This window comes from Candoia aspera, chromosome 2 (genome assembly GCF_035149785.1).
Source record: "Candoia aspera isolate rCanAsp1 chromosome 2, rCanAsp1.hap2, whole genome shotgun sequence".
NCBI lineage: Eukaryota > Metazoa > Chordata > Lepidosauria > Squamata > Boidae > Candoia > Candoia aspera.
The window spans coordinates 163,174,146-163,202,128 of NC_086154.1; the positions used below are offsets into that span (position 1 = coordinate 163,174,146).

At 42.1% G+C, this 27,983-nt stretch overlaps 2 protein-coding genes and 1 non-coding gene across 4 annotated transcripts in view; 1 reads left to right on the forward strand and 2 right to left on the reverse strand.

Annotated features, from left to right (window-relative positions):
- ATN1 (atrophin 1) lies at nucleotides 1-27,884 on the reverse strand. Of its 2 annotated transcripts, XR_010067291.1 has the most exons (11): nucleotides 27,665-27,884; nucleotides 16,200-19,114; nucleotides 14,323-14,460; nucleotides 11,465-11,578; nucleotides 9,194-11,127; nucleotides 8,065-8,287; nucleotides 7,092-7,809; nucleotides 6,077-6,220; nucleotides 4,700-4,880; nucleotides 2,444-2,720; nucleotides 1-2,311 (listed from the first exon to the last, which is right to left on the reverse strand). XR_010067291.1 is itself a non-coding variant. In XM_063294653.1 (10 exons), exons 2-10 carry the CDS (start codon nucleotides 16,275-16,277, stop codon nucleotides 2,687-2,689), a joined length of 3,564 nt encoding a protein of 1,187 aa, XP_063150723.1. In that variant the 5' UTR covers nucleotides 16,278-19,114; nucleotides 27,665-27,884; the 3' UTR covers nucleotides 1-2,686. The 2 variants fall into 2 exon arrangements, 1 of the variants encoding a protein (XP_063150723.1); XM_063294653.1 differs by having other exon boundaries at nucleotides 1-2,720.
- C1R (complement C1r) overlaps nucleotides 1-27,983 on the forward strand; it is a 228,544-nt gene that overhangs the window by 159,004 nt on the left and 41,557 nt on the right. The gene's annotated exons all lie outside the window — the stretch shown is intronic.
- Nucleotides 58-118, reverse strand: LOC134492652 (U7 small nuclear RNA). Its single transcript, XR_010067507.1, has one exon. It is a non-coding gene; the product is annotated as a U7 small nuclear RNA (small nuclear RNA).

The window sequence follows — 27,983 nt, forward strand, 5'->3', positions numbered from 1 at the left end:
TACTTCGCAGCCTTTTAATTTCTTACATAGATACATATCTTACTTTGACGAAATTTGGGAGGCTCTCCGCCACAGCAGAAAGCCTTCTAGACAAATACAAAAAGAGCTGAAGTCACTGAGAGGCGAGAGCACACGGCATTCACCCACGGAGAACAGAACACGTTTCAGGTGTTGGTGAATAAAATAAGAAGGCGCATTCTGTCCCACCGCGGGCAGTATAAAAGAAGCAATTATATAAAAAAAAGGCCCCACCGTATTTCCTGCGGGAGTTACGTATTTATTCCTTAAAACGAAGCTTTGGGCACCGTAAAGGCTGTATGCTAAACAGATCGCTTTCATTGGTCACAGTTGGAGACCGCGCCCTGCCAATAACTAAAGGGGGAGGCGCCGGAGCCGGAAAGGGGACTCCGAATTTGGAAGCGGCCGGAAGGAGTTGCAGTTTGGCTCCTTCCGTGAGGAAGCCGAGCCACTCTGGCGATATCGTTCCCCCTTTGGTGTCAGACGTCGAGCAGAGCAGAAGCAGCGAAATCGTTACTGGAGATCTAGTAGGTTGAGGTTCTTGAATGGGCGCTTCGCGCTAGGGAATTTTTATACAATTACTGCTGTAGTGTGTGCAGTTTTACATACATGACCCCTGTGTCTTGAGTTTTCTAATCCTCTGAGCCCAAGGAGCTGCACAGTGAAGGCAGGTGGCACAAAGTACCAGCTTGACTTCATGCCGAACTCTTGCTTTGCCCAGAGGTGCCATTATCAGTTTGTTACCCATGGGCTTTTGCACCCAGGCAATGCTGTTTAACCTGCTCACCCACATATGCATACTTACTCCCATTGAAGGACATACTACCTTTGACACATTTCGTTCCCCTAGCTCAGGCCAGCTAATAAAGCTTGTGTTTATACTGTGGAGGAACTAGGCCTCCGAACAGAAGCTACTTGCACTCCAAAGAATGTGATTCCAGCCAAGCATCTTGAAGACACCCTAACATTAAGGGTAAGGGGAATTAAGTATGGTCTCATCCACTTTATCTCCTCCCCTCCTATGCTAGCAGCAGTGGAGAAAACATCCAATGCCAATGTCTTTCCCCAGTTCTTGCTGGTTTTCCGTTGCCCTGTCTTCAAGGCCATGCTAAGGTGATCACAAATCTCATTCTTGGGGATGTGTATACAAAACATGGTTGTTAAGAGGTACTCTTCGGAAAGAAAGCTAGTAATTCCTATTTATCATTTCTGGTGCTTCATTCCCTCACCTGAGCAAGGATTTTCTGTACGTGATGGAAGAGTGTCCCATCCACGTAAATTATTCCTCAGGATGCTATGATTCAGGAATGGGATCCAACAAGTCAAGCCTGTGTACAGCTGACCAAGTCATGCTCTCACACATGCACTCTACTACACAGACTGAATAGAATGAATCCTTGATAAACTCACAAGGTGCTGCAATTATCCAAGGTGCTAATTTCAAGAACTCCATGCAATTGCCAAAACACAAGGACCTACCGAGCTGCAAAAACAGTGGAAAAAGAACATCTATTAAAGTATCTTCCACTCCAGCAGAGAATAACATCCTATTTTCGAGGTATCCTTTCCCACTTCCCTGCTTTGCAACAAAAGAGCAGGGGATGTAATTTTAAAATCTTGATCATTTGATAATAATAGCCCCTAGGCATGCAGAAAGCACATATTAAAACATTTTGGAAGGCTTTTTTTTTTTGGCTACTTGGCTGGCTTTTTCTTTAAGAGCTGCATTTATATATAAATTAGTGTGTGTGCATGTGTGTGTGCGTGCATGTGCACACCCATGTGTTTGCTGGGTGGAACTGGTTGTGTAGGGAGATCCTTCTCCCATAATTGGCTATCTTTTAATGTTCTTATGTAAATATATATATGAGGACAGATCAAGATATACAACTGTGAAATTAGACACACACACACACACACGGGGAGATCAAGGATTCACAAATTGCTACGCAAAACTGCCACGTCTAACGGGATGTGCATGAGTACATCGACTGGAATGGGTGAAGGGGAAAGGGGCAGTTGCCATCAGAGACAGTTTCACCATGCTTTGCACTGTTTGGCCATATTAATCTGCCTCACTAGTGAAATGAGGGGGAAACACACTGTTGTCACTCCACAGCATTCTCCAGAACCACCAAAGTTCCCTCAAGGCATGGATAAAAAGGCAGCTGCTCTCTTGAAACCATCCTGTGGTGCTATGCACCTCTTGACTTGGCCCAGTCTTTCAAGGGTTGAACAGGAACATGACAATGCCTTCTTGAAAGTCCCATAATGCAGTGCTTCTCAAAACCATCTGGTTGTCAAGGTATGAAAAAAAGAGAGGCATGTTTAGCCCCATTATGCTTTTAGTGACATCCACCCTAGGACTAGGGAGTGGTGGTGGGGGGACATGGGAGGAAGAGAAGAAATGCGTGACAATTCATACCTTTTCTTACTGAAACAAGGGAATGTTGAGCCATTTGTCCAAAATCCTTGTTGATCTTTGATATTTTCCCTTGCACTACCCTTCTCCCTCCCACCCCAGTTGCCTGGGTTTGTTGAATGACTTAAGGAACTGTGTCACTAGGTAGCTTCTCCCTCATCCAGGGTATGGTGAGTTGGTTTTCCTCTCCAAGAAGAAGCAGCAGCAACAAGGGATAATGACATCATTGTGGGGGGTGGGGTCCATTTAAAGGGGCTTGTCACTTTCTTTTTTCAGATGACTGTAAGAAGGGAGGGAAAAGAGTGAACATAACATTACCAAGTTGTATAGTTTAAAAACCTGTCTAGGTAATCTGACTGCTCAGTGTTGAGAAAACAATAAATGACAAACCCACAAGCAACAAAAACCAGAGGCTTTTTTGCAAAGCAATTTAACAGATAAACTATTCTGATCATCCCATAAATAACTGGATGAACAGGCATGTCTTCCAACTGTGGCCTGAAATGAAATAGTGTAAGGATCAGTCCAATACCTATTGGGGGAGATGTCTGTAATTTTGGCACAGAGACTGAGAAAGCCCTACTCCTGGCCAGTGCACTGGAAGCTAAACCCATCCATGGGAACCAATATGAAACCTCTAAGGAGAACAGAGATCGTTTCTTTAGACTAGAGTTAATTGCCATCACTTCTACCAGCCTTAATTGTGCCTCAAACCTGCAACTTTCAGTTCTTTCCTCTTCCTGCAGCAACTGCTGTATAAAGTAAAACTGTCTTGGCCTCACTAGTATTGGGAGGGCCCTTAATGGAAAGGGGAAGATTAATAGTCATTTGGAGTCAGTCCTTGTCAATTTAGTTGCTGGTTGGTTGGTTTTTTCCTTCACCCCTGAAAAGATTCTTAGAGTGGCTTACAAGTTACAATTGCAATAGTGTAAAATCATTAAAACACCACAGTACTTCATTTGGGGGATTTACACCCTGACAAAACCCTGAAGACAGCTTACAAAATAAATCCAAACAAAAACCTAAGTAGTGTAAAGAGGATAAAGCAACAAATGAGAACAATATATAATAGCAGCTAGTTTTAAAAAAAGCTTAAATACTCCTGAGAACAGGATAAACTTTGCTTGTTGCCTAAAAGGTAACAGGAAGGTATCAGAATAGGGGTGAAGAGCCAGTGGCTCCCAGATGTTCTGAACTGCAGAAACCAGCATTCCTCACTATTAACTCTGATGGCTGGGTATGTTGGAACCTAGTTCAGCGGCAAAGTTTCCCACCTCTACACGTGCCCAGAAAGTGACATTCCAAGTGTGGGTGTTGGGAGAAAAGGGCCTTGCTCTGGTAGTCATCTAACTTCTGCAAACAGATATATGAAGAAAGGGTTCAAAAGATGATCTCCACCAAATGACAGGCTAGTATAAGAAAAATGCACTCTTCGTATCTGTCTTCCCCCTTCTGGTTCCCTCCAGAAACGGACTACAATCTCTATCTCATATGACCAAAGGCTGGCTGGGAATTGTGGTCCAACATAACTGGTGGGCACAAGTTTAGAGAAAGCTGCTTTGGACATCAGGATATTTAAAGCTTTGAAAGTCAGATCAGCATCTTGAATGGTGCCAGGAAACAATCTAAAAGAAATTACAGCTCTATTAACACCAGCTCAATATTATCATGGAAATCAGAATCAATTTACAATCCAATGATCACATTACCCATTAGTGGACGTTACCAGTTACTTCTCATACTGTGCAATGGGCTGCCTTCTTCCTTATAAGCAGCAGCAGAGCACAGCCTTACAAACTGATTCTGGGTAGTAAGCAGCAACCAACCAACCAACGAAAGCATCCTCTAAGAAAGAAATACCTAAATGGAACCATGGTCCAGAGTTATCTTGTTCAAAAGTTCTCTTTCAGCAAATCCATGTGAATTCATCTCCCAAGAAATAATAGCACATTGCAGAAAATCGTGGAGAATGTTCTAGGTTGCTCAATTAATATGAGTAATTTCTCAGGTAATAATAGGATATGGATACACTGAGTAGGAGATACTATTCTAGCTGTCTTTCAGAGATGCTTGTCTACTATTACCAGTCTGACCAAGAATATCAAATAGGTTTCTAGGAACCTCTTAAATTCAAAATCTCATCTCTCTCCAATGTCTGCCAAATTAGGCAGAGTAGGAAACTGTATCTTAAAGCACTTTCTGAGTCACCAATTCCTGGCCTGAACTGAATCTTTCTTCACCCCTGCAAAAGCAACAGACCTGTAGTAATCCTCTTGTGTGGGAAGTGGCACTCCATGCAGAGGGTGATGGGCATGCAACCACTGCTGCTGTTCTAGGGCCAAGCGCTGCAGCTCTGCCGACTGTGCATGCATGGCTTGGAGCTGGTGTGCTGCAGACATTGGAGCAGAAAGAGAGCCAGGCAGGTCTCTGTAGGGGGCAGCTGCAGACAAAAGCAAAAAGACAGAACAATAAATTGCAACTGGTAAGTAATGCAAGGGTCATGGGATCATTGCTTGGGAAAACCCAATATACAGAGGAATTGCAGGTTTCTTTACCTTTCATAGGGCAAAGAAGAGAAAATGTCAGCACTGGCTAAATTGCACAAAGAAAAGGTACATCTGCAAAAAGTTCTATTCTCCGTATCACTCCAAGGCAAAGATGCTCTGCTGTTCTCTTTGCATTTGACCCTATTTTTGATCTTCCCTTGAGAGCTACATCTATGCTTCAGTCCGGACCTGGGGAATGTCTGTCTTGAGTCTCTCTGTGTTTCTTGTCCCCACACCAGCTACACAATAGGCTCATAACTTTAAATGCCTTTATTAGATTATTTTAATAAACTTAATGTTAATTTTAATACAGTTGAAAACCAGTTCTGATGTTAATTAGCTTTTCATTTATGGGCCAGTATAATCTTACAGCAATTTAATTCTTAGAAAATAATTGGGGAAAAATACTACCCATTTTCCCTTGTACTCCCAGACATAAACTCAGATTATTTATGGAATTACCTGCTTCTCATTATTTCTGCTTGTCTCACTAGATCTGACAGGGTGGATACAGTGCAGGTCCCTTCAATTAAACAATGTTATTTACTGAGACCTAGAAGTGTCCCTTCACTCTTGTGGCTTCTGCCTTATGGAGCAGCCTCCCCCCTGGAATCCACACAGTCCAGGCCCTGTTCGCTTTCTGGAAATTCTTAAAGACCTGGATTTTTCTCAGGCAGTTTTGTTAGTAGAGCCTGACATGTAAAGTTTGATTGGATTATCGTTTCTAGGAGCTTCAGCTTTGTTGCAATGTTTTGTTATTTCTTGTTTCTGTTTTGTATAGTGAGCTGTCCAGCACCTTAAGATTGAGATGGCAATACCTTATAAATAATTAAAAATAAACAGGTGATATACTTATTTTAAAAGATACTTTGTGAAGAAGTAAAGTATCTGAGAAGGCCAGCCCACAAGCGGCTCCTCCTTACTCTTTCTTCTGTTCTAGACTTGGGCACTGCTCCCCATGTTCTCCCCACCCATCCATTTTCTCAGAGTCCATTTTTTCCACTGCTATTCCTTCCCCCCATCCCCAGTCTCCTAGATGCCTTTCTCTTTTGGTTGATGTAATATTCTCCCCACTCCTTAAAGTTCTTACCAAAAAGCTGGTGGCGCAGCACTTCATTTTCATGGAGTGGGTGAGGCAGAAGTGGATTAGGGATGGTGCCCGCTGGGTAGGGTATTCGGGTGAGATGTGACCCAGAAGCAAGTGGATCGATAAGAGGGTGAACGGAGGCAGAAGCTGCAGAGTACAGATTAGTTTTTAGATACAGGAGGAAGAGCAGGGGGGGAAAGTCCTATGTGTGCAGTATATAAGGAATTTGAATGCACTTTACTTCTAGTTCCTTGTATTCACATTAATTATATGTAGCATTATAGAACATTCCTTCTGTAATCTTGCAACCTACCAATATGGTATGAAAACACTGTTTTCTATATAAGAGGCCAATTCTGAAAGAATAGTGGCTTATCTCCACAATCAGACAGTTCACAGCCGAGGTAAGGCCACTCTTTTGTTTGTGCAAATATTCATATTCATACTTATATGTAAATATTCAACAGCTTAGCCTATTTGATTATTGATTTACATAGAGTATACAGTCCTAATCATGATTTCATCAAAAGCAAAAAGGGATGGAAGGTAAAGCTGAGAACAGAAGTTTTGAAAGCTCTCTTGAGGTAATCAGAATTCAATTTTAGTTACCAATCATGGGTTACAAACACAGAGATTCATAATTAGTTCATTGACATTTCTGGGTGATAGGTCTAGCACAGCTGCTGAGACTCAGTTCTCACTGAGGTAAGCAAACCTGTTGCTGAGCTCTTAAGGGGAAAGGTGTTATACAGCTAAAAGGTCCTCTGTCCACCATTTTATGCAAGCTGAAAATGAGTATATCAAGGAGAATGGTTCAATCCCAGAGTCCTCCATGACATACAAGTTTTCCTTTGGATAGGAATCCTATCTTTTTCCCACTGAAAGTGTTCTGTCAGGTGAGGCGCCAAAGGCCGTCTGTTCTGACACAACCCAGTCATCCTAATGAGAATTCAGCAGTTCCAAAGAGACATTTGCAACCCATTTCCAGACTGTGCTGGAGGCCGTGGGATCTCCTCACCTGCATGGATGGCGTCCTGCTGGTGGAGATGGAGGTGGGAGTGGATGTGGGAGTGCTGGTGATGGTGGGGAGTCACATTGAGCATCTGCAGCCGAGCCAAGGGGTCGTTGCTCAGAGCAGCCACTCTCTCGGCATGCTGCCGTTCAGCTGCTAATCGCTCAGCATAAGACATGTCAGGGCGCAAGGCTGGGCCAGCCGCCAGGGCTAGCCGTTCTCGCTCCAGGTGGCCCAGCCCTGGATGGAAGGGAAAAGCAGGGTGGAGGCCTGGGCCTGCCTGGAGAGCCAGACCCCCGTGCCGTGGGAAAGGATCCATTGCAGCACTGGGCACAGCATGGAGCTGCTCCAACTCCGCTGGTTTAACTTCAAAGCCAGGCTTAAGACGCTCACGCAGATCGCGATCCCTGAGGTCTCGTTCACGGGCTTCCCGTTCTCTCAATTCTCTCTCCCGCGTGGCCGGGTCACTGCTGTAGATGGCTGGCACGTTGTAACCGAGCAATCCTGGATCAACCGCACCCAATGGGACGTAGAAGGGGTGATTCCGGTTGCTCGGAGACATGACATGAGGCCGGGCATACTCGCTGAGGGTGCGAAGGGCTGGCGTGTCAGGACCCAGATAGGGTGGGACAGTCGCTACAGCACTGCCTTGCTCAAAAGATGGGCGATGAGGAACTGGGCCAAGGGATGGACAATCCACAGGCCGGCCCTCTTGGGCAACCTTCTACAAGAGAAAAGAGAATGGGTCATTCAGCAAGACGTGTTCTGATTGCCAGGGATTCTGCGTGATATGCGTCAGCGCATCTGCCTTCTGACAAACAGGCAGTTAACATGCATGGGTTAGCACAGTCCCCTCTAACTGGCTGCAGCTCTTTGAAAACCTGTGGCAGGGGCATTTCTGATTCTGCAATTCTATTATTCTTTTAAAGGGGAAAGCCAGGAATAGAAGGAGGAGCCTCTGCACGCAACTGGCACTTACCACACTTCGTTCCAGTTCCCTTTCCTTCTCCCTTTCCCGTTCCTTCTCCCGTTCTCGCTCTCTTTCCCGCTCTTTCTCTTCCCTGGCCTTCTGTTCAGCCTCTCTGCGCACTTTCTCAACAAGATCAGCCCGTTTCTTGGCCAGTTTGGAGCCATCCAGGGGCACAAAGTAGAGATCAGTCCGTGAACAGGAATTGAAGCCACGATCCAGATGTTTGTTGAACCTGGGTGAGAAAGAAGCCCTAATATCTCAGCCTCCATATGAATTCTCCTAAGAACTCTTCTAAGAAAAATAAGCTCCAAAGCCCTGAAGAAACCCAAATTCTTTTTTTTAATTATTAAACTTTATTAAAATTTCAAGATAAAAAACCCTAACCCTAACCAGAAGTGAAAAAAAAGTAAGAAAACAAAACAGAAGAGAGAGCAAGGTCATAAGTGCAGGAAAAAAGAAAGAAAATATAGAAAAAGATTGACTTCTGACTTTCTTTGCTACAGATATTTGCATTAAACTCTTACTCTAAGTTTATAACAAAGCTTTCCTTAATTCTATTGTCCATTATTGTTTCTAATGATCATATCCAGATATCATTTTCATTTTTTTCTGTTCCACACAAAAAGTCCAAAAGGGGTTTCCAAGTAATAGGAAACTCAAGTTCTTTAAGAAAAACAGTAAAAGATTGTTTGATCTGTAAGAATTATATACATTAAGCCAAATGGCACAACAGTTTTAACTTTGCATCATTTATTTCATTTCTATTTCTTGAACAGAAGACGACACAGGAGCTGTACAAAACACTGTCCTCTATAAAGTCCATCAGGAATTCCTTTTCAACAGCAATCCCAACTTCTGCGATTTTAACAGGCTCTGTCATAAGCCTTTTAGAAACGGGTCGTATACCAATAAAAATCAATCAATCGAATATGCATAGCCATAGGGCAACGGGGGAAATCTGTGCCTGTAGGGATATTCCAAGCCCACTTGCTGACTTTTCAGCTTTCATTCAAGAAACCTTCTACATCGTCATTCTCTTCTGTTGAATTCTGGAAATTCAATTTGTCAAAGAAGGCATTCCCTGCTCCCATCCACTCAACCCCCCTCCCCACCCACTCCATTTCCTTGAGCTCCTTACCTGGCTGATTGGCTGGCATGACTTGGTACATCCACCACTTTGGGGGCTGGGGAAGGACTCCGAATTGGAGGCATTGGGCTATCGGGGGGCTCGTATTCCTCTGAAGGCTCTTGTTTGATCTGTGCAGCACTGAGTGGCAGAGGAGGCAGGGGTGGGGGCGGGGCAGCCATACTTCCAGAGGCGGGAGGGACAATGGGGGCTGGTGAGGGGGCCTTGAAGCCCCCAGCTGCTGGAGAAGAGCTCAGTCTGTATCCTGGCGGGGTGGCTGCCCGGAATGAGGATGCTGAGGATGCAGGAGGAGAGCCTGGCTTGTACGGGGCTGGTGGCTGGAAAGTAGGAGATGGGGAAGCTGTACGCTTTCCATAAGGGGCTGTCGTTGGGGGTCCTACTGGAGGTGATGCTGTCTTATACGGAGCTGTAGAAGAAGAGGCCATTGTGGTTATGACAGTGGAGAGGGTAACTGAAGCAGAAGTGACTGGGGGTCCAGCCCCATGTGCAGGTGACGGTGGAGGTGGTGGAGGAAAGGCGTAAGCAGCTGTGGTCTGCCCTTGGGGATGGCTACAGAGTCCGGGGTATGTCCCCTGGGATGAGGAGGAGGAAGAGGAGGAAGAGGAAGAGGAAGAGGTGGACGCAGAAGGAGCCTGGCTGTATGTAGCATGGCTATGAGGTGGGTAAAGGCGTAGCCCGTAGGCTGCATGAGAAGGGTGATGTGGACCTGGTTCTAGAGGGTGGGAATAACTACCAGATGTTTGTGGTGTGGCAACTGCTGCTGGAGAGAGACCAGCACTACTGCTGTGGTTGTGATGGTGCTGCTGCTGCTGCTGGTGATGAGTGGACTGACCAGGAAAGGAGGCAGGAGGGTGGGAGTTAGTGTTCCCTAGTGGGCGGCTGTATGGTGGTGGGCCTTGACTCCACACAGGCTGGGAAGGCATGGAGGGCTGAGTGTACTTGGGTGGTTGGCTGGATACAGAGAGGCTGCTGGGTGGTGGAAAGGAGTGGCCGTACGATGAACTGTAGCTGGGTAGTGCCTGGGAGTGGGGAGGGAGGGGATACTGGGCAGAAGAGCTGGGGGGTGGAGGAGGAGGGGGAGCATAGGGATAGCGAGAAGAGACAGGTGACTTATCCTGCCCTATTGCATGGGGCGATGAAAGATGTCCACTTAATGCTTGCCCCACCACCCCTGGTGAGCTAGAGGTCACAGTCATGTTATTTAGAGGGCGCAGAGCTGGAGGGGGAGGCAGGTTGGCTAGCACATGGGGAAAGGTGGCAGCAGAAGAAGGAATTATGGATGGGGAATTGTTTGGAGGAGTCTTCTGAGGAGGCAAGCCACCTGCCACAGAGGCTAATGAAATAGGAGTGGTTGGGGGAGGGTTGTGCTTAGTGCTGAGGGACTGCTCACGCACACTTGGTGCTGGAATTCCCACTCCTGCGCTCGCAACTTTGGGGCCCAGTTGGACCACATTAGCATTAGGGTACAGAGAAGCATGCATAGTGCAGGAGGAAGAGGATGAAGAAGAAGGGGAGGAGGAAGAGGAGTTGGTGGATGGAGTGGGAACTGAGGGGGCTTGGGCCTGTGCCTGGAAAATCCTTGAAGCCTGGGCTTCGAGCTGAGACTGGTAGCCACTCGTGGGGCCCTGAGGATGAACCTCCCCTGTTAAGCTGAAGCTGGATTCTGGTGGACGTGCTAGGCCCTCTGTCAGGGGAGCTGGTGAGGGGCTCTGGGGAAAGAGTGGGGGGTGATAAGAGCGGGAGTGTCCTTGTGAAAGCACAGAGGAGGAATCAGAGTCATTCTCCACGCTGCCAGGGCTGTAGACACTGGGAGAGGTGCTTCGATTATCTTGGTCAATGTCTCGTGGGTCACTGCTTGTCTCATCATTGAAGCTATGGCCATCTAGGCTGTCCACATCTGAAGGAGACTGTGGTCTTGGCAGTTCCTAAGATTTAAGAAGAACAATGAATACTGAGCAGATACTCTTTCAGCAACATTAAAATAGACCTCTCTAGGCAAGTTCAGGAGATGTTACAAGAAGAATTGCATGTAGGTATAGGAAAAAGCTGCCTCATTTGTGTGTGAATAATCAGCAGTCATTCTGTCTGGACAAGGGATGGATAGTACAACCACAACTGTCAGATACCATGATATGGCACAGGTGAGTACTTGGCTAGATGAGCTTAGGAAAAGCAGGAAAAATTTCTTCATGGAAAAGGACAATTCTGAGGATGTTTGGAGCTGAGCAATCCTGAGCAAGAAGAGTTGTAGAGAAAACCTACTTCTGTTTTACTTTTCTTTGCAGCATTGGCATCCTCCCCTTCACTCTCTGAAATCTCCTCTGATCGACTCTGCTTACTTCCTTTAGGAGCCATTGATTCCTCCACACGACCTTTCTGCAAGAAAATAGATTGGGGAGGGGGACACATTCCAGAGCAAAAACTCTGAATATTGTTTATTCAAAGTATACATTTTCAGTTTTCTGTTTAGCTATAGAAAATGCAACATAATTAAGAGGAAAGCTCTGTGCACATTGTGGAGATATGTAACTGCTCTGGTTTATTTTGAAGTGAGATAAGGGTTGAAGACTGTCCATCTGGTCTGCTTTAAGGATTTGACTGATGCTATTTGCCTTTAAGATTTGGTTTTACTGTTTTGAATTGGCTTTGCTTTTTGGGTTTCTTAAGATTAAAATTATTAAAACTGTTGTATTAGGGTTAAAGAATGTTTATTTGGTTTGCTTTTAAAGATATGGAATTACTGTTTTGAATTGTCTTTGTTTTTTGGGTTTATTAAGAGTGGGATTATTAAAATTGTTGTACTATTAAGTATAATAGTACAGGCTTCAGCCAAACCCTGGTAAGACGAAGTGGCTGTGGGTTGATGGCTCCTCGGTATCCGGGAAGTTGTCATCTTTAGTTCTGGATGGGGTTGCACTGCCCCATTAAGACCCAGTGTGGAACTTGGGGGTCCTCCTGGACTCATGACTCTTGCTGGAAGAGCAGGTGGCACTCATGGCCAGAAGGGCCTGTGCACAACTTCTTGTTGTGCACCAGTTACACCCTTTCCTGGATTGAGATGCCCTCCAAACAGTCACTCATTGTCCTAACAGTCAGGAATCACGCTGAGACGAGGAATAGGTCTCTAGTGTTTATTACTGCTACATAAGACAGAAAATCCTAGCAAACTGAAGAAGTGTGGGAAAACCCAGACAGATAAACCCCAAAAGTTAAGGCGGGTCTGATCTGTGTCTCTTTGAATGGCTGCTTAATTCCTCAGTACTACGCATGCATTTTCCCCCCTGGACAGAGGCCCCCTCCTGCTCGCCATCAGTACTCATGACACTCATGCCCTGGTCATCTCCCACATAGACTACTGCAATGCGCTCTATATGGGGCTACCGTTGAAGAGTATCTGGAAGCTTCAGCTGGTCCAGAATGTGGCTGCGCAGTCAGTTACTGGTGTCCCAAGATAGGCACATGTGACACCACTGCTGCGCGAGCTTGCTTCCGGGTCCAATTCAAGGTGTTGGTTATGACCTTTAAAGCCCTACATGGCATGTGGCCAGGTTACCTGAGGGACCGTCTCATCCCCCTGACATTGACCCATCCCACCCAATCATGCAGAGAGGGCATGCTACAGACCCTGTTGGTAAGGGAATTCCACTTGGCGGGGTCCAGGAGGCGAGCCTTCTCTGCAGTAGACCCTGCCCTCTGGAACATTCTGCTCCCGGAGGTGAGGCAGGCCCCTTTGCTCCCAGCCTTCTGGAAGAATTTGAAGACCTGGCTCTGCCACCTCGCCTGGGGTAGGAAGGGCAATAGTTCTTCCTGGGGTTGGCTGGCACCGTAGAGCCCTCCTCACCGAATTAGATCTTACCACAACTTGGATTTTATACCTATTTTTATCTTTTATTTATATCTGGCTGTTTGTATTGTATTTTATATGCTTATGGTTTTAATGGTTAATTTTATTATAAACCGCCCAGGGTCCCCCTTTTGGGGGAGATGGGCAGTGATAAAAAATTTGAAAAATATATTAGTAAATAAATAAAGTAATAGCAGACAACTTATAAGCTTTTTAATTTGATTCTTATAGTAGACAGAAATGTATAGAATAGTGGTAGGAAGGGAATAATTAAATATTTTTATCTTTTGGAGGGGAGAAAGATTTAGGAGGTTTATATGATTTTTTTTCTTTAATATAAGGGGGAGGAGTAACTGTACTTAGTGATTCTTATGTGATAAAGTGGAATGACTTATAGCAATAATGTGATGTTTTGGTTTAACATAGAGTAAGAGATTGATTACGGAAATTTTTTATATCCTTGCTGTTAAAAGTCGGAAGCCAGAACTTTTGTAAATTAAAAAAAATTCTCTGTTTCTGCACTTTTTTAGTTTTTTCCTTCTTTGTAGTTTTTTGGTTTTGTTTTAGGTTTTATTCTTTTCTTGAAACCTAATAAAATGTACTATAAAAAATGCAACACAATTCACATGCAAGTAAGGTTAATTAAAACTACTTCCTGCATTAGTCACACAGGAGATTCCATTATCACACAGATAATGTACTGGCTGAGAAAGTATCAGACTGCTCCACACCCAATCAGATTTAGGGCAAATTAGGGCAACTGATGGTGAAGGCTATGTAGATTAATAAATAAACAATAATTGCCTTAAAGAGGAAGAACGTTCAAGCTCTAATAAATGTTCTTGCAAACAGCTGCAAATGTTAGAAAGCATTTCATATATGGGATGATTATTACTCATGTATTGATTTATCCTTGTCCTTATTGCCCTCACTTGCTTTATGTGACATCATGAAATAGCAAAATCTGATTGGCTGCAATCATGACGTTTTCCTGTTCATGATCAAATGCAGGAAGGAGGAATCAGCCACAGCTAGGAAAAAATGGCGCTAAGGAATCAGCTGGTAGGGGAAATAACAGTTTTACAGATTAAGTATCTTTAGGATAATTTTCTACTTTGCTGAAACTTCTGTTTTTAACTAAAAACCCAAATGGGAGAATATTTAATGCAGCTCTAAACATATATTACAGTACGTACCGGTTTCTATTGTATTATTACCAATTTCCCTTTGTGTATAAACATTGGTCAATAGGTAATGTATAAATAAAAAATTCTACCTTGGTAGTTTGTCGGGATTTCTCAGCTTTGCCATCACTGCTGGAAGTGCTGACCCCACCTGGAGATGCTCGACCCCGTGTTCTGAGCTCCTCTCGGGGCCCCGGAGTCTCCTTCTTTCGACCACTCCGCATTGACATCTGTTGAGAAAACAAAGCATTATTTATTTCAGGTTTTTACATCTCCTTCCAATTCTTCCATGTCTCCTAGTCTGAACTTCTCTGACTTTTCTGTTTTGATTTACATTATGTGTAGAGCTATCAAAAAAATCTCAGTATCTGAATTCATACTCTCTAGATACAACAATTCAATCAGAGTCACTGCCTACAATGATTTTGTCTTTACAAGTGTTTGTCAACCTACAGCATTCTTTGCAGGGTGAGGCAAGTGGAAGACTTTAGATTATGCATTAATAATAGGAAAATACTGTACATTTCATGTGCTGTACATTTAAAATAAAAATATCTGCATAGAATTTTGTGGCTCCAGGGCGCATCAAAAATACAAAATGCCTCACAAACAGCCACTTCCTCTTTTTACATTCTTCCACTGATTCAGTGTAGGAAAACATTTTTATGCCCTATGTTTTCCTTTCTCTGTCTTGGTGAGATACAAGTGATCCATGAAACTGAGCAGGGACGATTACCATCCTTGTATAGTTATTTCCCAATTATGCTGTCTTTGTGAAACCACAAAAAAAGTATATTGTTAAGTAATTAGTACCCCAACTGATAGGCTTGGAAGTTTATACTGTAAGCTGTACAGGATGGCCTAAAGTAACCAAAAAAACAAATTACCTTAGATGGTCAACTTTAACCAGATTTAAATTATTGATTAACATTAAAGGTCTGGTTTTGATCCTGTGTTCCAGGAACCCTTGGGGTTCATGAAACCTGCTCATAGTTCCTCAATATGAAAGTCAGTAATGGCAAAAAAGCTTTCCTGGAAGTTACCTTTCCCACTCCTGCTCTTCTTTCCTTGCAGAATCTAACAATACATGTCTATGCATGTTCTAGGTATACCATAACAGAGGTCATCAAACCTGGCCAATCCATGACCTCCAGAATTTTCTCCAATGTCAAGAGACCAAACGGCAAGATCTTCTAAAATATTTGAGGGTGACTAAAGCATTCATTCATTAATTGGTGGAGCCCAATGTTTGTTAATAAAATAAGTATGGCAGAAATTTAAGGACATATTCCTTCCTTTTTGAAGGTAATTTTGGTTCAGGTCTACTAATACAAGATGAAAGGAATAAGGAATATTAAAAAAACTTTCCTTCTAGGAATGATTAATAATTCTTGTTTATGGCAACTGCTAAGTAGCATTATTTTTCATATTTAAAATGCATTTATACTGAACTCTGTAGAATCATTTTATTAAATTTGAATTTACTGTAGAAGTTCAAAGGTGAATGAGTACTTAATCAAAATTCTCTAATTATTTTATTTTCTTACTACTTTTCTTCTGCTATTCTGGAGATGACAGGGACAGGACACTTTAATGCTTATTTCCATCTGGAACCCATAAATCACTCACAATCAAACATAAACATATTAATTCAGAAAGCCCTGAAACTCTTCCTTGCTTGGAAAAATTCATCCACCATGTTTTCATGATTGAACCGTGGCAGTCCGCCCCCCAGCCCCATTATCAGGTACCCATGAATGAAGTGATCACAATTCAATAGCTCCCCAATTATTTAAATTTAGGAATCCCAATGCATTTCTGTAGATTGCCAACACTTCTATATAATGGCTCTGTTGTTTTCTAAATGTATTCTCCCTCGGTGTTGCCCAACAACAGCCACCTGGTCTAACACCAGGGACTTTTATTTTCTTAACCCCCTGATCTTTTCATTCTGTTAATCTATACTTACAGAATCTTTATTCTGTCGAGTCTTCATTCTTTTGGGTGTAGGGTCCCCATTCTCCTTCGTCCGGGTGGATGAAAACATTAACTTTTATACCTTTTCCCACGCTGCTGTTCCTTGAGAGACTGAGGTATGAGCCTCAAAGAATTACACTCCTCAGAAAAAAAAGTCAGCAAGAAACTTTATCCAGGTATGCAATGAGCTCCTGGCAATTTCGCAAACAGAGAATTTGGTTAGAGAAAAGGGTAAGAGGCTAGGCAATGTTATATGAATTAGAGTTAAAGGTTTTCCATGTTAGTCCTGTGACAGAGAAAATAATAACCCTTAGACTCTTCAATAAAACTATTTAGAACTTAAAAATGCATGGCATATTAAAGCTTCTCTCTGAAAAATCACCAAATGACATATTTCTACAGTAATGGATGAAAACCAGAATATTATTTAGTTAGAATTCATTTTCTCCAGAACTGGTAACATTAAACTCTATTAATGGCTTAAAATACCAAGAGATGCCGACACTCTAATTATGATTGTTTCTGCCTGTTTATTTTGCAGCTTTTACTATAATAGCTGTTTGCAGTCTAATTATATTGCCTTGTTCAATATCATTCTGAATACAGAATTTCAATGAAAGGTAGTTGCTTTAACATTTATTTAATCCATGTTACATATAGCCTTGTAAATTCCTAAACAACCTTGACTCCAACAGACACCATGTTAGTCCTGTGACAGAGAAAATAATAAATATTAATCTGGTGCATCTTCAAGGACATTCAAATTGTCTACACATATATCTCAGAATCAGACAAGGCAATGAAGCTTTTGTAATCATTTGCAGGATCCAGGCTTGCACAAACCAAGACCTTTCATGCCTCTTTTTTGACTCTATTTATTTATTCTGACAGTGAGATATGATGCAGTTAACTACAATTTTACATGGCATGTTACTTATAAAAAGCGCTGCCCGTGTGGCATGGGTCAAGTCCAACTATATCAATGAAGCCATTAAAATGAGGTCTGTGTTCACATGATTTAAGCTGACCCAAACAATTTGGATATTACTTCACGCATACAGCTTTCTTGGCAACAATGATAATGCTCTATTTATGTTGTATTGCTGAATGAAGAATTCTGGGACATTTGAACCTAATTTGTGAACCTTCAGTTGGCCTAATATTAGTCAGTTACCTCAATATGGATTTGGGCTTTCTTTCCCATGCCAGTGTGGCTGGTGCTGGGATTTTAGGTGACTTGGAAGATATCAAATTTAGCCATTTAGCTGTGAGATCACACACACGAGAAAGAAGTTTTACAGTACTCAGGTAGAAACTGTATTCCCTCTGAGGGTGCATAATTTATCTATTTGACTACAATTGGTACAACAGCTTAAAATCTGCTTTTTTACAATGACAAAGACAAAAAGCAAAAGAAGGAAAAAGCTATAAGATGAATATGGACATATCTAATTCTATCTAATTAGGCTTTGCTGAGGTTGAAGACTAAAGGATTAAGATCAGGGGTTTCAATTATGATTTTTAAGGGAGGGCTGAATGAGGACAGAGGTAGCATAAAGCTGTCCTGGGTGGGATTTCCAAGTACAAAAAGACTCAGCAATTAGGATGTTGGTGCAAGACAATGATGATACTCAAAGCTGAAGAGTCTTTGATTAATTGTTTTCCAATAAACCCCTGAATATAACACAAGATCAATTATGTATTGTAACATATTTGTAAACGAGTAGTAGCTATCAGTGCCAACGTAGGAGAGCTAAGATGAAAGAGAGAATGGGATGGGGAATTCTGAAAACAAATGCTTATATTATAGGGTGGTCACAATTCTGCTAAAGTCTGTAGATGCAGGGAGAACTCTAGTAATACTGACCCCTGTGGAGGCAATTATTTTATTAGGCCAGTGGAAATTCTACACAAAGCGGCAAGCTTTCAGGGTTCCAAGATCTTTTTACTGGCAAAGTGTTAAACTCCAGACAACTGTCACAACAGATGAAAAATCTGCACAGGTAGTCCTCAACTTACGACCATTCATTCAGTGACCATTCGAAGTTACGGCAGTGCTGAATGAAGGGACTTACAACCAGTCCCCGAAGTTATGGCTGTTGCTGCACCCCCATGGTCACATGATCAAAATTTGGGCACTTGACAACCTACTCACACTTACAACCACAGGGGAGCTTCAACTCCCCCCACCCACCTATCCCCCACATCTATGTCCTTTTGGCTTCCTGCACTCCGCAGCCCCTGCCACCATAGCTGACCAAGCATGCCTGGCCTGGCCTTTGGCAAGACAGCTGCTGGCCACACGAAGCTTTCTTCCCAAGGTTGTGCCCAGCAGTTTCCTCATGAGACTTGGGGAAGATGGCGTCATGTGGTCAGCAGCTGCCTTGCAAAGGGTCAGGGTGGGCATGCCTCATCAGCAGCGGGAGCAAGAAGAAGGTCAGCTGGGGCGGCGGAGCACAGGGTGGCAGGGGCCTCGGAATGCAGAGTGGTGAGAGTGACTGGGACGGGGCAGGGGTGGCTGGGTCTTCCTGGGACATGGCGGCTTTGCACCGCACTGCTGGACCAGGCTAGAGCTGTGCTTTGCGCTGCAGCTCAGGGGCTTTTTGCAGCCCCAGAGCCACAGCACGCCAAGAAGCCCCTGAGCCGCAGCATATTCTTTCCCCAGCCTTCCTGAGCTTGTGCCACACCATAGCACCCCCCTCCCCCAGCTTGAGCTTGGCCTGCACTGGCCCTGCGGCACCCCCATGCTCCTTACCTGGGACTCCTGCCTCTTCCTGCTTAACAACCTGCAGGTCTTGGGGTTACAATGGCAACCGGGACTGGCCGGGATTGCCGTCGCTAAGCGGTGCAGTCACTTGATGTCTCACTTTATTCCAGTCCCAATTGTGGTCATAAGTCGAGGACTACCTGTAGTTTAAAATACCTACTGTATTATATTTGACTTCTCTTCATACAATCCAATAATCTTTCATTATTACTCTATATCAAAAAATATAGATTAAAATACAAAATTTATGTATTAAGTACTAATTACCATCCCTCCTATTCTCATGTGACTTTTGGAACAGACATTTTTCTCTGCCTCTCCTTTTTTCAATTTTGATAACACAATTAAGGAAACAGGAGGATCATCAGTAGAATCTTGCAAGTTGTTTATTGTTCTTCGGGAAGAAGTCTTTTTAAAAATGGAAAACTACTTATTTAAACTATGAAACTTTTATTTACAACCTAATGGATCTGCAGAATAATTCAATAGAGAAGGGCATAATACAGTAAGAAATTTTCCTGCACAAGTCTCACTGAAGTAAATGGAATCTAGCTAGAGCACAATAGTACTGTAATATAGTTTTTTCTCAATTTCCTTTTAATATAGCTTGCACCAAAGAATTTCCAACTGAACTGAATACCAAGCATGTTCTAATATCAACTGCCTTAAAAAAAGTCCTGGAAGATTTGAAACAGAAGGACAGTACAAATTTATTCCATTAAAAATTAATCTGAGGGTGCTATCCTATGCTCACTCTTTAATTTACTATTTCTAGCCTGTCTTTCTTCTCACAGGGTCCTTTGAAGGAAACACCACCAAACTCAATTACATTTAAGTAAACTTGCATAGGCCTATGCTTTAAGAATGATTCACTTGCACCAGGCAAAACATTAACAGATGAAAACAAGCACAGATTGTACACAACAGCCTGCTACTTGTTGTTGTAATCAGTGAATAGAAGTGGACAGCGAAGCATTTCATGCTCCCTCCCACTCCAAATTTCCTTTTTTCATGCTAAAAACATGTACCCTCAAAAATTCAACACAAGATTAGAACTGAGCAAGATGGCATAAAGCTCCATTTCTGATGTCAGTTTTACTTTCTATAACTTAAAAAACTCCTTTTCACCCTAGCTTATTCTATTTGTTTAAGGTTTCCAGTCAAATTCTCCAGTTAACTTTTTCATATGGAGTACTATACTATGTAAAATTGTAGGCAACTGCATACATTCTATGAGACCTTTGCCTCTGCACAGTATCTCAGGAATAGTGATGCACGCTGGAATATACGTAAATACTGGACTGGTGTACTCTCCTGGGTGTGAAATGTTTCTCCATGTTACGCAATACCAATTCAGAGCTAACTTGATTGACTTGGCAGAGGAAATTAAGCATTAATTTACCAGGGAGAGCCTTCTATCTTTGGGTAGCGATGATGAGGAATATCCCTGAGACAAGATTTATCTGTGCCACAAATTCATTTGGTAGGTCATTTGTGATATGGAATGGGTGTGATAATACTGATCTGTTTTGGAGATAATACCAATCTGTAGCCTGACAGGATTCTAAAGATAATATTTTTAAAAACTCTGAGCACTTTAAACAGGTAAGGTCATCTTCAAGTCAAATTCAGCTTCTGAGAACTTCATAGACATGTCCATATAGTTTTCCTGGCAACAATCTGCAAGCAGGATTTTTATTTATTTTTTACTGCCTAGTTAACCTACAGACTTAAGGTCTCCTGGTGGTCTCCTATTCAAGTATTAGCCAAGTCTAACCCTGCTTTGAAAGTGGCCAAGATAGTTTGAAAAGGATATTAATGAGCTTTTATTATTTTAGGGATATTTTCTAATTTTGAAACTTCAGTTATTCCCCAAGCCCTATTTTAATATTAAATACAAAAACTTATTCAGTATTAGTTCAAGGCACACCTAGGCTAACACTGTTTCCACCAGGAGTGAGATAGCTGTATCTGTAAAGTACAAGCAGAACAAGAAGGCCGTATTATTTTGTTTTTGCCTGTCCTTAGCAGCTGGTGTTCAGAGGTGCACTTTCTCTATGTATAAACCTTTCATTTATCTATGACTGTTGTGACAGATCTGACTTATATGAATTTGCTTTTTAAAGCCATCACTGACTCATGTTGTGAAGCCATATTGCTCAAAGTAAAATCTAATTCCTTCTATTTGTTTGCTTTATTAAGTTAAGAGTGTCTAGATTTGACTTGAAGGCCTCTTCAGTTGCAATCAAAGTCTACACCAGAAAGCTATGTCAACAGCTAATCACATCGAAAAAAGTCTTCCCCAAATTTGTAGGCTATTAAAGCATCTCCTCCTCAGTGCTATAAATCCATGATAAGAAACTTGAATCTAACTTTACATTTTGATAGCAAATTCATTATGGTTGTAATTACATGCCCTTTGAGGTCCCAAGAAACCCAGAAATTGGAAAGCTGATGCAGGAAGCCATTTCAATAGGAATGGAAAACTGTTTCAAGACATGCCTAGGATTTATGACTCCACGGTTATGGGATCCCACTGTAAATTCACAATCAGAAATTCTGTGGTGGATATAGGTAGGGGCAGGCACTATGAGCCATGGAAACAAGAATGTGGGCATGAGCCAAAGCAGATCAGATAACACAGATGGGTTTCATATTACAATTCAGGACAGAGCCATCACACTGGAGTAATTGATTAAATATATGCAGTACGGCAACAGTTAATGTAGTAGGATTTGAGGACTTAGTTTGAAAATGTGTAATTGCTGTCTTCACACCTTGTCTTAACACAAATATTAACATATTAAATTTTACCAATTCATTCAGGATATTATAGCCAGGTGCTCTTCATGTGCTTTCTGAGGCCAAAATTGCAGGACAATGACAGATCTGAGTTTATAAATATAGACTGCCATGTTTTCTTGAAAGAAAGGATGGTATAATTGCAAAACTGGGGCCCAATAGTGAAAATAATCTTTGCTAGAAGGAAAATGTTTTGGGAAGCTAAACTGCACAGACAACAGGGATGAATTAGGGTTAATTACGCCCTCCACCCACTCTAGTATGGAGACAAACTGATACTAGAGTTGATTGGGTGGGCCTGTGCCTGAAGACATGCTGGGCTTAGCAAAAAGATTTTGGACAATGAAAATACCAGGTAACGAAGATCAAAATGGCACACTCTGTGACCCAACAAATCACCTCGCCATATTTTTGACCCTAGTTCCCACTTTGCAGGAAGGCAGCAGAAAAAGCCATGTTCAGTTTAGTGGGTCACTAGTTGTGCAGCCCTCATATAAATTAAACTGAAAGGCAAGGGTTCTGGAGAAGAACTGGCTGTTAGAATGATTCTAAATTTGAGGTATTTGGTCATCAGTGAAGGGAGATTCCATGCAGTCCACCATGAAGTACAACATCAGGATACCTACATTCTCTCCAGTGCCCTTCCATCCCAAATATAGATTAATAAAGCATTCTCAAGGGTCTGCAAGATTAGCTGTTTGGTAAATTTACCTGGTACAAAGTGGCCACACTCTGACAAGACAATTTGAATATGTGTAATTTCTAAAAGATTATTTTTGAAATGGAAAATTCAAATATGGTGTATCTGGAAAATCATAATTCACTTTAAACTCAGTGTAAATTATTTAGTTCCAAGTACCTTTCCCACACAGAGTGAAACAGGTATTCTTTAAAGGATTTCTATTTCTCTCAGCTCAGCAGCTCTCAATTTCCCCTTGTATTCAGCTGAGTTCCAAATTCCTCTGCCACCTTCTTTTTTGCTTAAAATCTGTTTATTATATATTTCAAAATATATTTGAAATAAGCTAGAATTCAAATTGTTATTCATGTCATGAAGCTCATCAGGTGACCTTGAGGAAGTAACTATTCTCCCTAATCTACCTTATAGGATTGTTTGGAGAATAAAATTGCATATATTGCCCCTAGCTCCTTTTAGGAAGAAAAAAATACAGCATATGTAATAAATAAAATAACGTTACTACCACCATTTTTGTACCTAATTTATAAATTGTATGCCACACTATTTTCAGAATGGCTTTGAGACTGTTAATTTAAATACTGTGATGTTCATGTTGTTTTATGAGATGTCTTAAGAGTTCCAATGGCTCTATAAGATAAAATTAAAATGTTAACAAGAAATAAATAATAAAGCCACAATAATACCCTTTTTCCTTTCAAGAAGGCATCATGGCATACATACTGAAGACACTTAGAAGAAAGAATTACTAATTTGAGGCATGAACATTCCTTCAGAAGTAGAAAAAAATACAGAGAACACCAAAAAGCATCACTAGTCTTAAGAAGCTGAAGGAAAATAAATGAGACATATTTCTAAGTCAACTTTTGTGGAACTCTTTTCCCAAAAGGAAATGAGCCTCTACTAAGCGCAATTGGAATAATCAGAGGAAAAGACAATAATATGCTAGTGGCCAATATGTTAGCTCAAAATTCTCCTGGGGCCTCCATTAGGTTTGGCCTTCTCTGGGATAATTTTTCCTATTTTTATGTTTTTAAGTATTAAACCAGAGCATTCACTGCCACCCTTGAACAATAACATTCTTATTTCAATATTCATAATACAAGGTCTTCACTTGCATATGGCATTGATCCACCTACAGTAGTTCATTCTAGGGCCTCAGACAAGTGGGTTTCTCATTCCGGATTGTGTCCCATTGTTTAAACTACTGTAAAGACGACAGAGACTGACTGAGGTAATAAAACACATGGTTTGACACAAATGTAGCAGTGTTCTTCCTACAGTAGACAAGTGTGCTGAGACTGGTCTAATATAAATTTTATCGTTGAGCATAAATGGCACCTCAAAATTGTTCACCCTAGTTGGGGACAATTAGAAGCAACATCTGAACAAATATCACGAGATAAATTTTCCAACAAAGGGGGTTCCACCAGCAAAAAACTTTACTTTTTCATCATCTTCTCTCAACTATTCACTATTCTGCATCCTTCACTATTTCTTATGAGTTTGTGTTGTTCCAGACCTTGGGAGAAGACAGTGAGGAAGTGGCCAACAGACACACAGACAAAAAATAAAATAAAATATTTAGAGGAAACTCAGCGAAGTTGCATTTTTTCTAGAGACTAAGAAAAAGAAACGTATGTTTTTTCATTTTTTCACCCAAATCGACAACCCTATAGGGTATGGTAGGGTAGGATGAGAGCATGCAACTGGCCCAGAAATACCAAGTTAGCTTTCATGGTTGAGGTTAGACTTCAGTCTCCAAGGTCTCAACAATTTTATCATTACCCAACATTAACTTTTATAAACATTTCAGCTCATTAAAAAAAATCCCCCAAGCAGCATACTATGGCCAGATGAAATAAACATGCACATTCCCAAAATTACTAGAAATCAAGGCATACTCTTTTTCATTCTTAAAGTCCTTCTGGAGAGCAAATAAACAATGGGAACTACTCAGTGACAAGGCATATGGGAGGAAAAATCCTTATTCATGAAGAACCTCTGATGAAGAAAGAATCTCGTCAGTCATCGTACCAAACCTTTTGGTCTGAGGAAAAATATGGATTATTCTAGCATAGCCAATGTTTCTGTTCTTGAACAAACTTCAGAAAGGAGACCATAACACCTTCAGGATGGCTTGCCTGTTTTTTCTTCTCTAACTCTGACCTGTACAACTTAAGAACTGTAAGCAAGTGCTTGACAACCATCCTGTTCTCATAGTCTAAATTAGAAAACCCAAATATGAAATTTATAGATCACCATATATGGCAATGGGCAAACTATGTTTGGCATATCACAAATTGTTAGACCATTTCTAGATAAAACAGATTGCATCTTGCCATCCATTCAACTGATTTTGATTATCATTTTTCATCCTTTTTGGAATCAGTCTTTTACAAATATACAAAATTATGTTTAGCGAGCTTAGCTGTTCTTGATCTTTCTCTTGCTTACATAATTCAAATATGAACACTAAAAGCCTGAATTTTTTTTTTACATTTATCTATAAAGCTTCCAGACAAGACTTTTATTGTACAATTGCTCTGCCTTGTTCATAGAATATTAAAGGGTAAGGGAGTGGTTTTCATTGCAAACTCCACCTGCTCTTCTGTCTTCTGCCTACCTCTGGCTTTTTTCTTACCACAAAAAAACAGATTAAGATAAAATAGCTCACAATGTTTTGGGATTTTTCTTCCCATTGGTAGCTCTATGATCCCACTACCCAGGAGCACCTCTAGTGGTACCAGAAGGGATCATAAGAGGCAACCAATGAAAAGGAAACCAACCCAACCCTGTGCTGTTTGGAGGAAATTTCCTTAAATAAAAAATTGGGGAAGTCAATATTGTATCAACCAGGATCCATCCAAGATATTCTGATATACAGGGCAGAAAATCCTTACATTAGTTTCCCTCTCAATAACGCAATCCAGTGAGAAATCTCTTGCACATATCCCACTGAAATGAGTGAGAGCAGGGCAAATGCTTTTTTGGGAACCAAAATTCTTTGACTAATTTTTACCTCACACCATATCTACAGCTTAGCTCAGTTCCACCCCTCTGGCAGTTGCTCTCAACATGTACAGTGAAAGGTCTGAATTTCTCTTACTCCTTTATTCCAGTTTCTCTAAATAAATCCATACAGTTTATTTATATCCCTTGATTCTATGAGGACCTACTGAAATGCTCCATTCCAAGGACTAAGAACCATTAAGGAAAGGTAAAGAGCTCCAACTTGGGTGATAAGAGTTCAAACTATTATCAAAGGGCACCCAACAATCCTTAATTCACCACTTGGATTCTTTATTTTTTATTTCTATTTCTATTTTTTTTTACTGTATTTTACTTTTTGTATTTATTGTGATGGTTTTAATCGATTGTTGTAAACCGCCCAGAGTCCTCCTACGGGAGGACATGGGCGGGGATAAATTAGATAGATAGATAAATAAATATTATATTTTTACCATCACTGATGAGCACCATTTGGATTTTCTGCTTAAAGCACCAAAACACATTGGACCAGCTCTATTCCTTCCCGTTTTCCTTTAATTTTACCTCATCCCTGTTTTTTCCTCTCTACCATTCTCATAATTATGCTGTAACATGGAAGTTTTTACTAGAAAGGCAGAAGAGCAACAAGAAAATACATAAAGAGAAACAGATCATACAGCAGATTTGACCATCATGCACAATGCACTCTAGCTAGACACAGATACACACAGCAAAGAAAATAAAATACATAGTATTTTATTACTGACAGATATGACCTAGTAGAAGATTTACTCTCCCTACCCCCTACTCAGGTTTGTTAAAACTGTTCTTATTTTATGTGGAAAATGAAGGAGCTCAAGGGACCAGAGGTGGAGACGTTGACTTCTTCTGGAGCACCGTGTTCTCTTCCTTGTGGATTTGTGGAGGTGACCTTTCCAAGAGTCAGTAGACAATGGGAATCATCACATCAGTCCATTCTACCCCATGATGGAACTTTTTTTGGTTGTGTAGTTTATTAGGGAAGAGTATGGACTCTGAGCCAGGAAACTCATAGCTCAAATTTAACCTTGGCTAATTCATTCACTTATGAAACAACAGTCTTTGCCTTCTACATGCAAAAGGCAATTCACAAGAAAACTGGCCTGCTCCTCTGGGCTGCTATATGTGAAATAACCTGACTACTAACATGCTATATAATATGCTAAGTAATCATGCTAAGTATTCAGAGCTTTCAAAAGGCATAGGAAGAGGAAAGAAACAGCAAAAAAAAATAGCTTTAGAGAGAAGTGTCTGCACTGTGATTCTAGTCAGTGTCTCTTCTATGAAACCAGAAACCTTTCTGGGAGAGAGACTGAGAGGCCATCCTACCCTCATTCAAATCTAAAGTAAACCTCCTTCCTAGAGAAGAACACACATGCACTCCCAAGCTTGGGTCTCTTTCTTCTATTTCATCATGTGCTCCACAATAAGGGTTTTACAAGTTCCATGGAGCCTGTGGGATTTGTGAGCTATCAGAGCTTACCCTCCCTTTCCTTTTGCCGTCTCTGAGTAAGGCTGGTAGACCTAAATCTTTAGAAAAGGTATTCTAAGGGTCGGATTGCTGGTTCTACGGAGCTACATGGCCTCCAAGAGCACTGAGGGCTTCAGACATCGGACACGTTTACAGCACCGAGCAGGTTCTACAGCGCCAGGAGTTTCTCTTGACTGAGGTTCTAGTAAACAGATGGAAGGTGACTTGTTTTGTGAGGCCCCATGATAGGTAGGGATGGACTTCTTCTGCAGGGCTCCCTAGAGTTGTCCACCTCTGTTTTAGGAAGCTGTTCGCGAGATACTCTCCTCGGATTTTCTAAGATCTCTCATGTCTTCCGCAAAGCGCTCTATGTGGACGAGGAGCCTGCATTTCTCCCAGCTAGTGCGAGAGATTTGTTGCGAGTTTCGGCGTGCGAATGCCTTTATAGGACAACCTGAAGGGGGTCAAACCTTCTCACCGGTGCGTCGTGTTAATTAGGCCCACTTCATCCAGCTTTCTGACAGCCCCCCTTCCTTCCTCGGGCTCACCCTCACGCCTCCCCTTCAGCTAATCCTCGTACACAGAGCTGGAGAACAGATCTCCGTCCCCCCTCCCCCGCATCGAGGAATGCCTTGAGCAGAGAATGGATACCGAGCAGGCAAGGGAGAAGGCACCAGGAGTTGCACTTACCGGGCTCCGGAAGGGAGGTCGAATGAGAGGGGGAATGAAGGAGAAGGAGTGGAGGAGAGAACCAGCTGTGGCAACCAGCAACTCCTCCTTCCTTTCCTCCGCCTCTTCCTTCTTCTCCCCGCGACTTCAAAGATTGGGGAGCGGGAAAATAGAGCCGCGCTCCAAGCGGTGTCTGTCAGCGGCTTCCCCCCCCCAGCGCCCCCGGGTTCAGGCGCCGCCGCCCGTGCCTGTGCGCTCCCCCATCGTAGCGCCCTCCCGCCGCCTGCCGCCTTGGCCACCTCCCATTTCCGAAGAGCTCAGAACGCACAAGCAGCCCCCT

Bases quoted from the DNA above. Each gene is read 5' to 3' on its own strand.
- ATN1 (XM_063294653.1), bottom strand. From the start codon at position 16,277: ATGTTTTCATCCACCCGGACGAAGGAGAATGGGGACCCTACACCCAAA. The intron at 7,810-8,064 runs GTAAGTGCCAGT...TTTCTCTTGTAG, and splicing joins GGGAACTGGAACGAAGTGTG to AAGGTTGCCCAAGAGGGCCG. The intron at 4,881-6,076 runs GTAAGAACTTTA...TTTTGTCTGCAG, and splicing joins GCTGCGCCACCAGCTTTTTG to CTGCCCCCTACAGAGACCTG.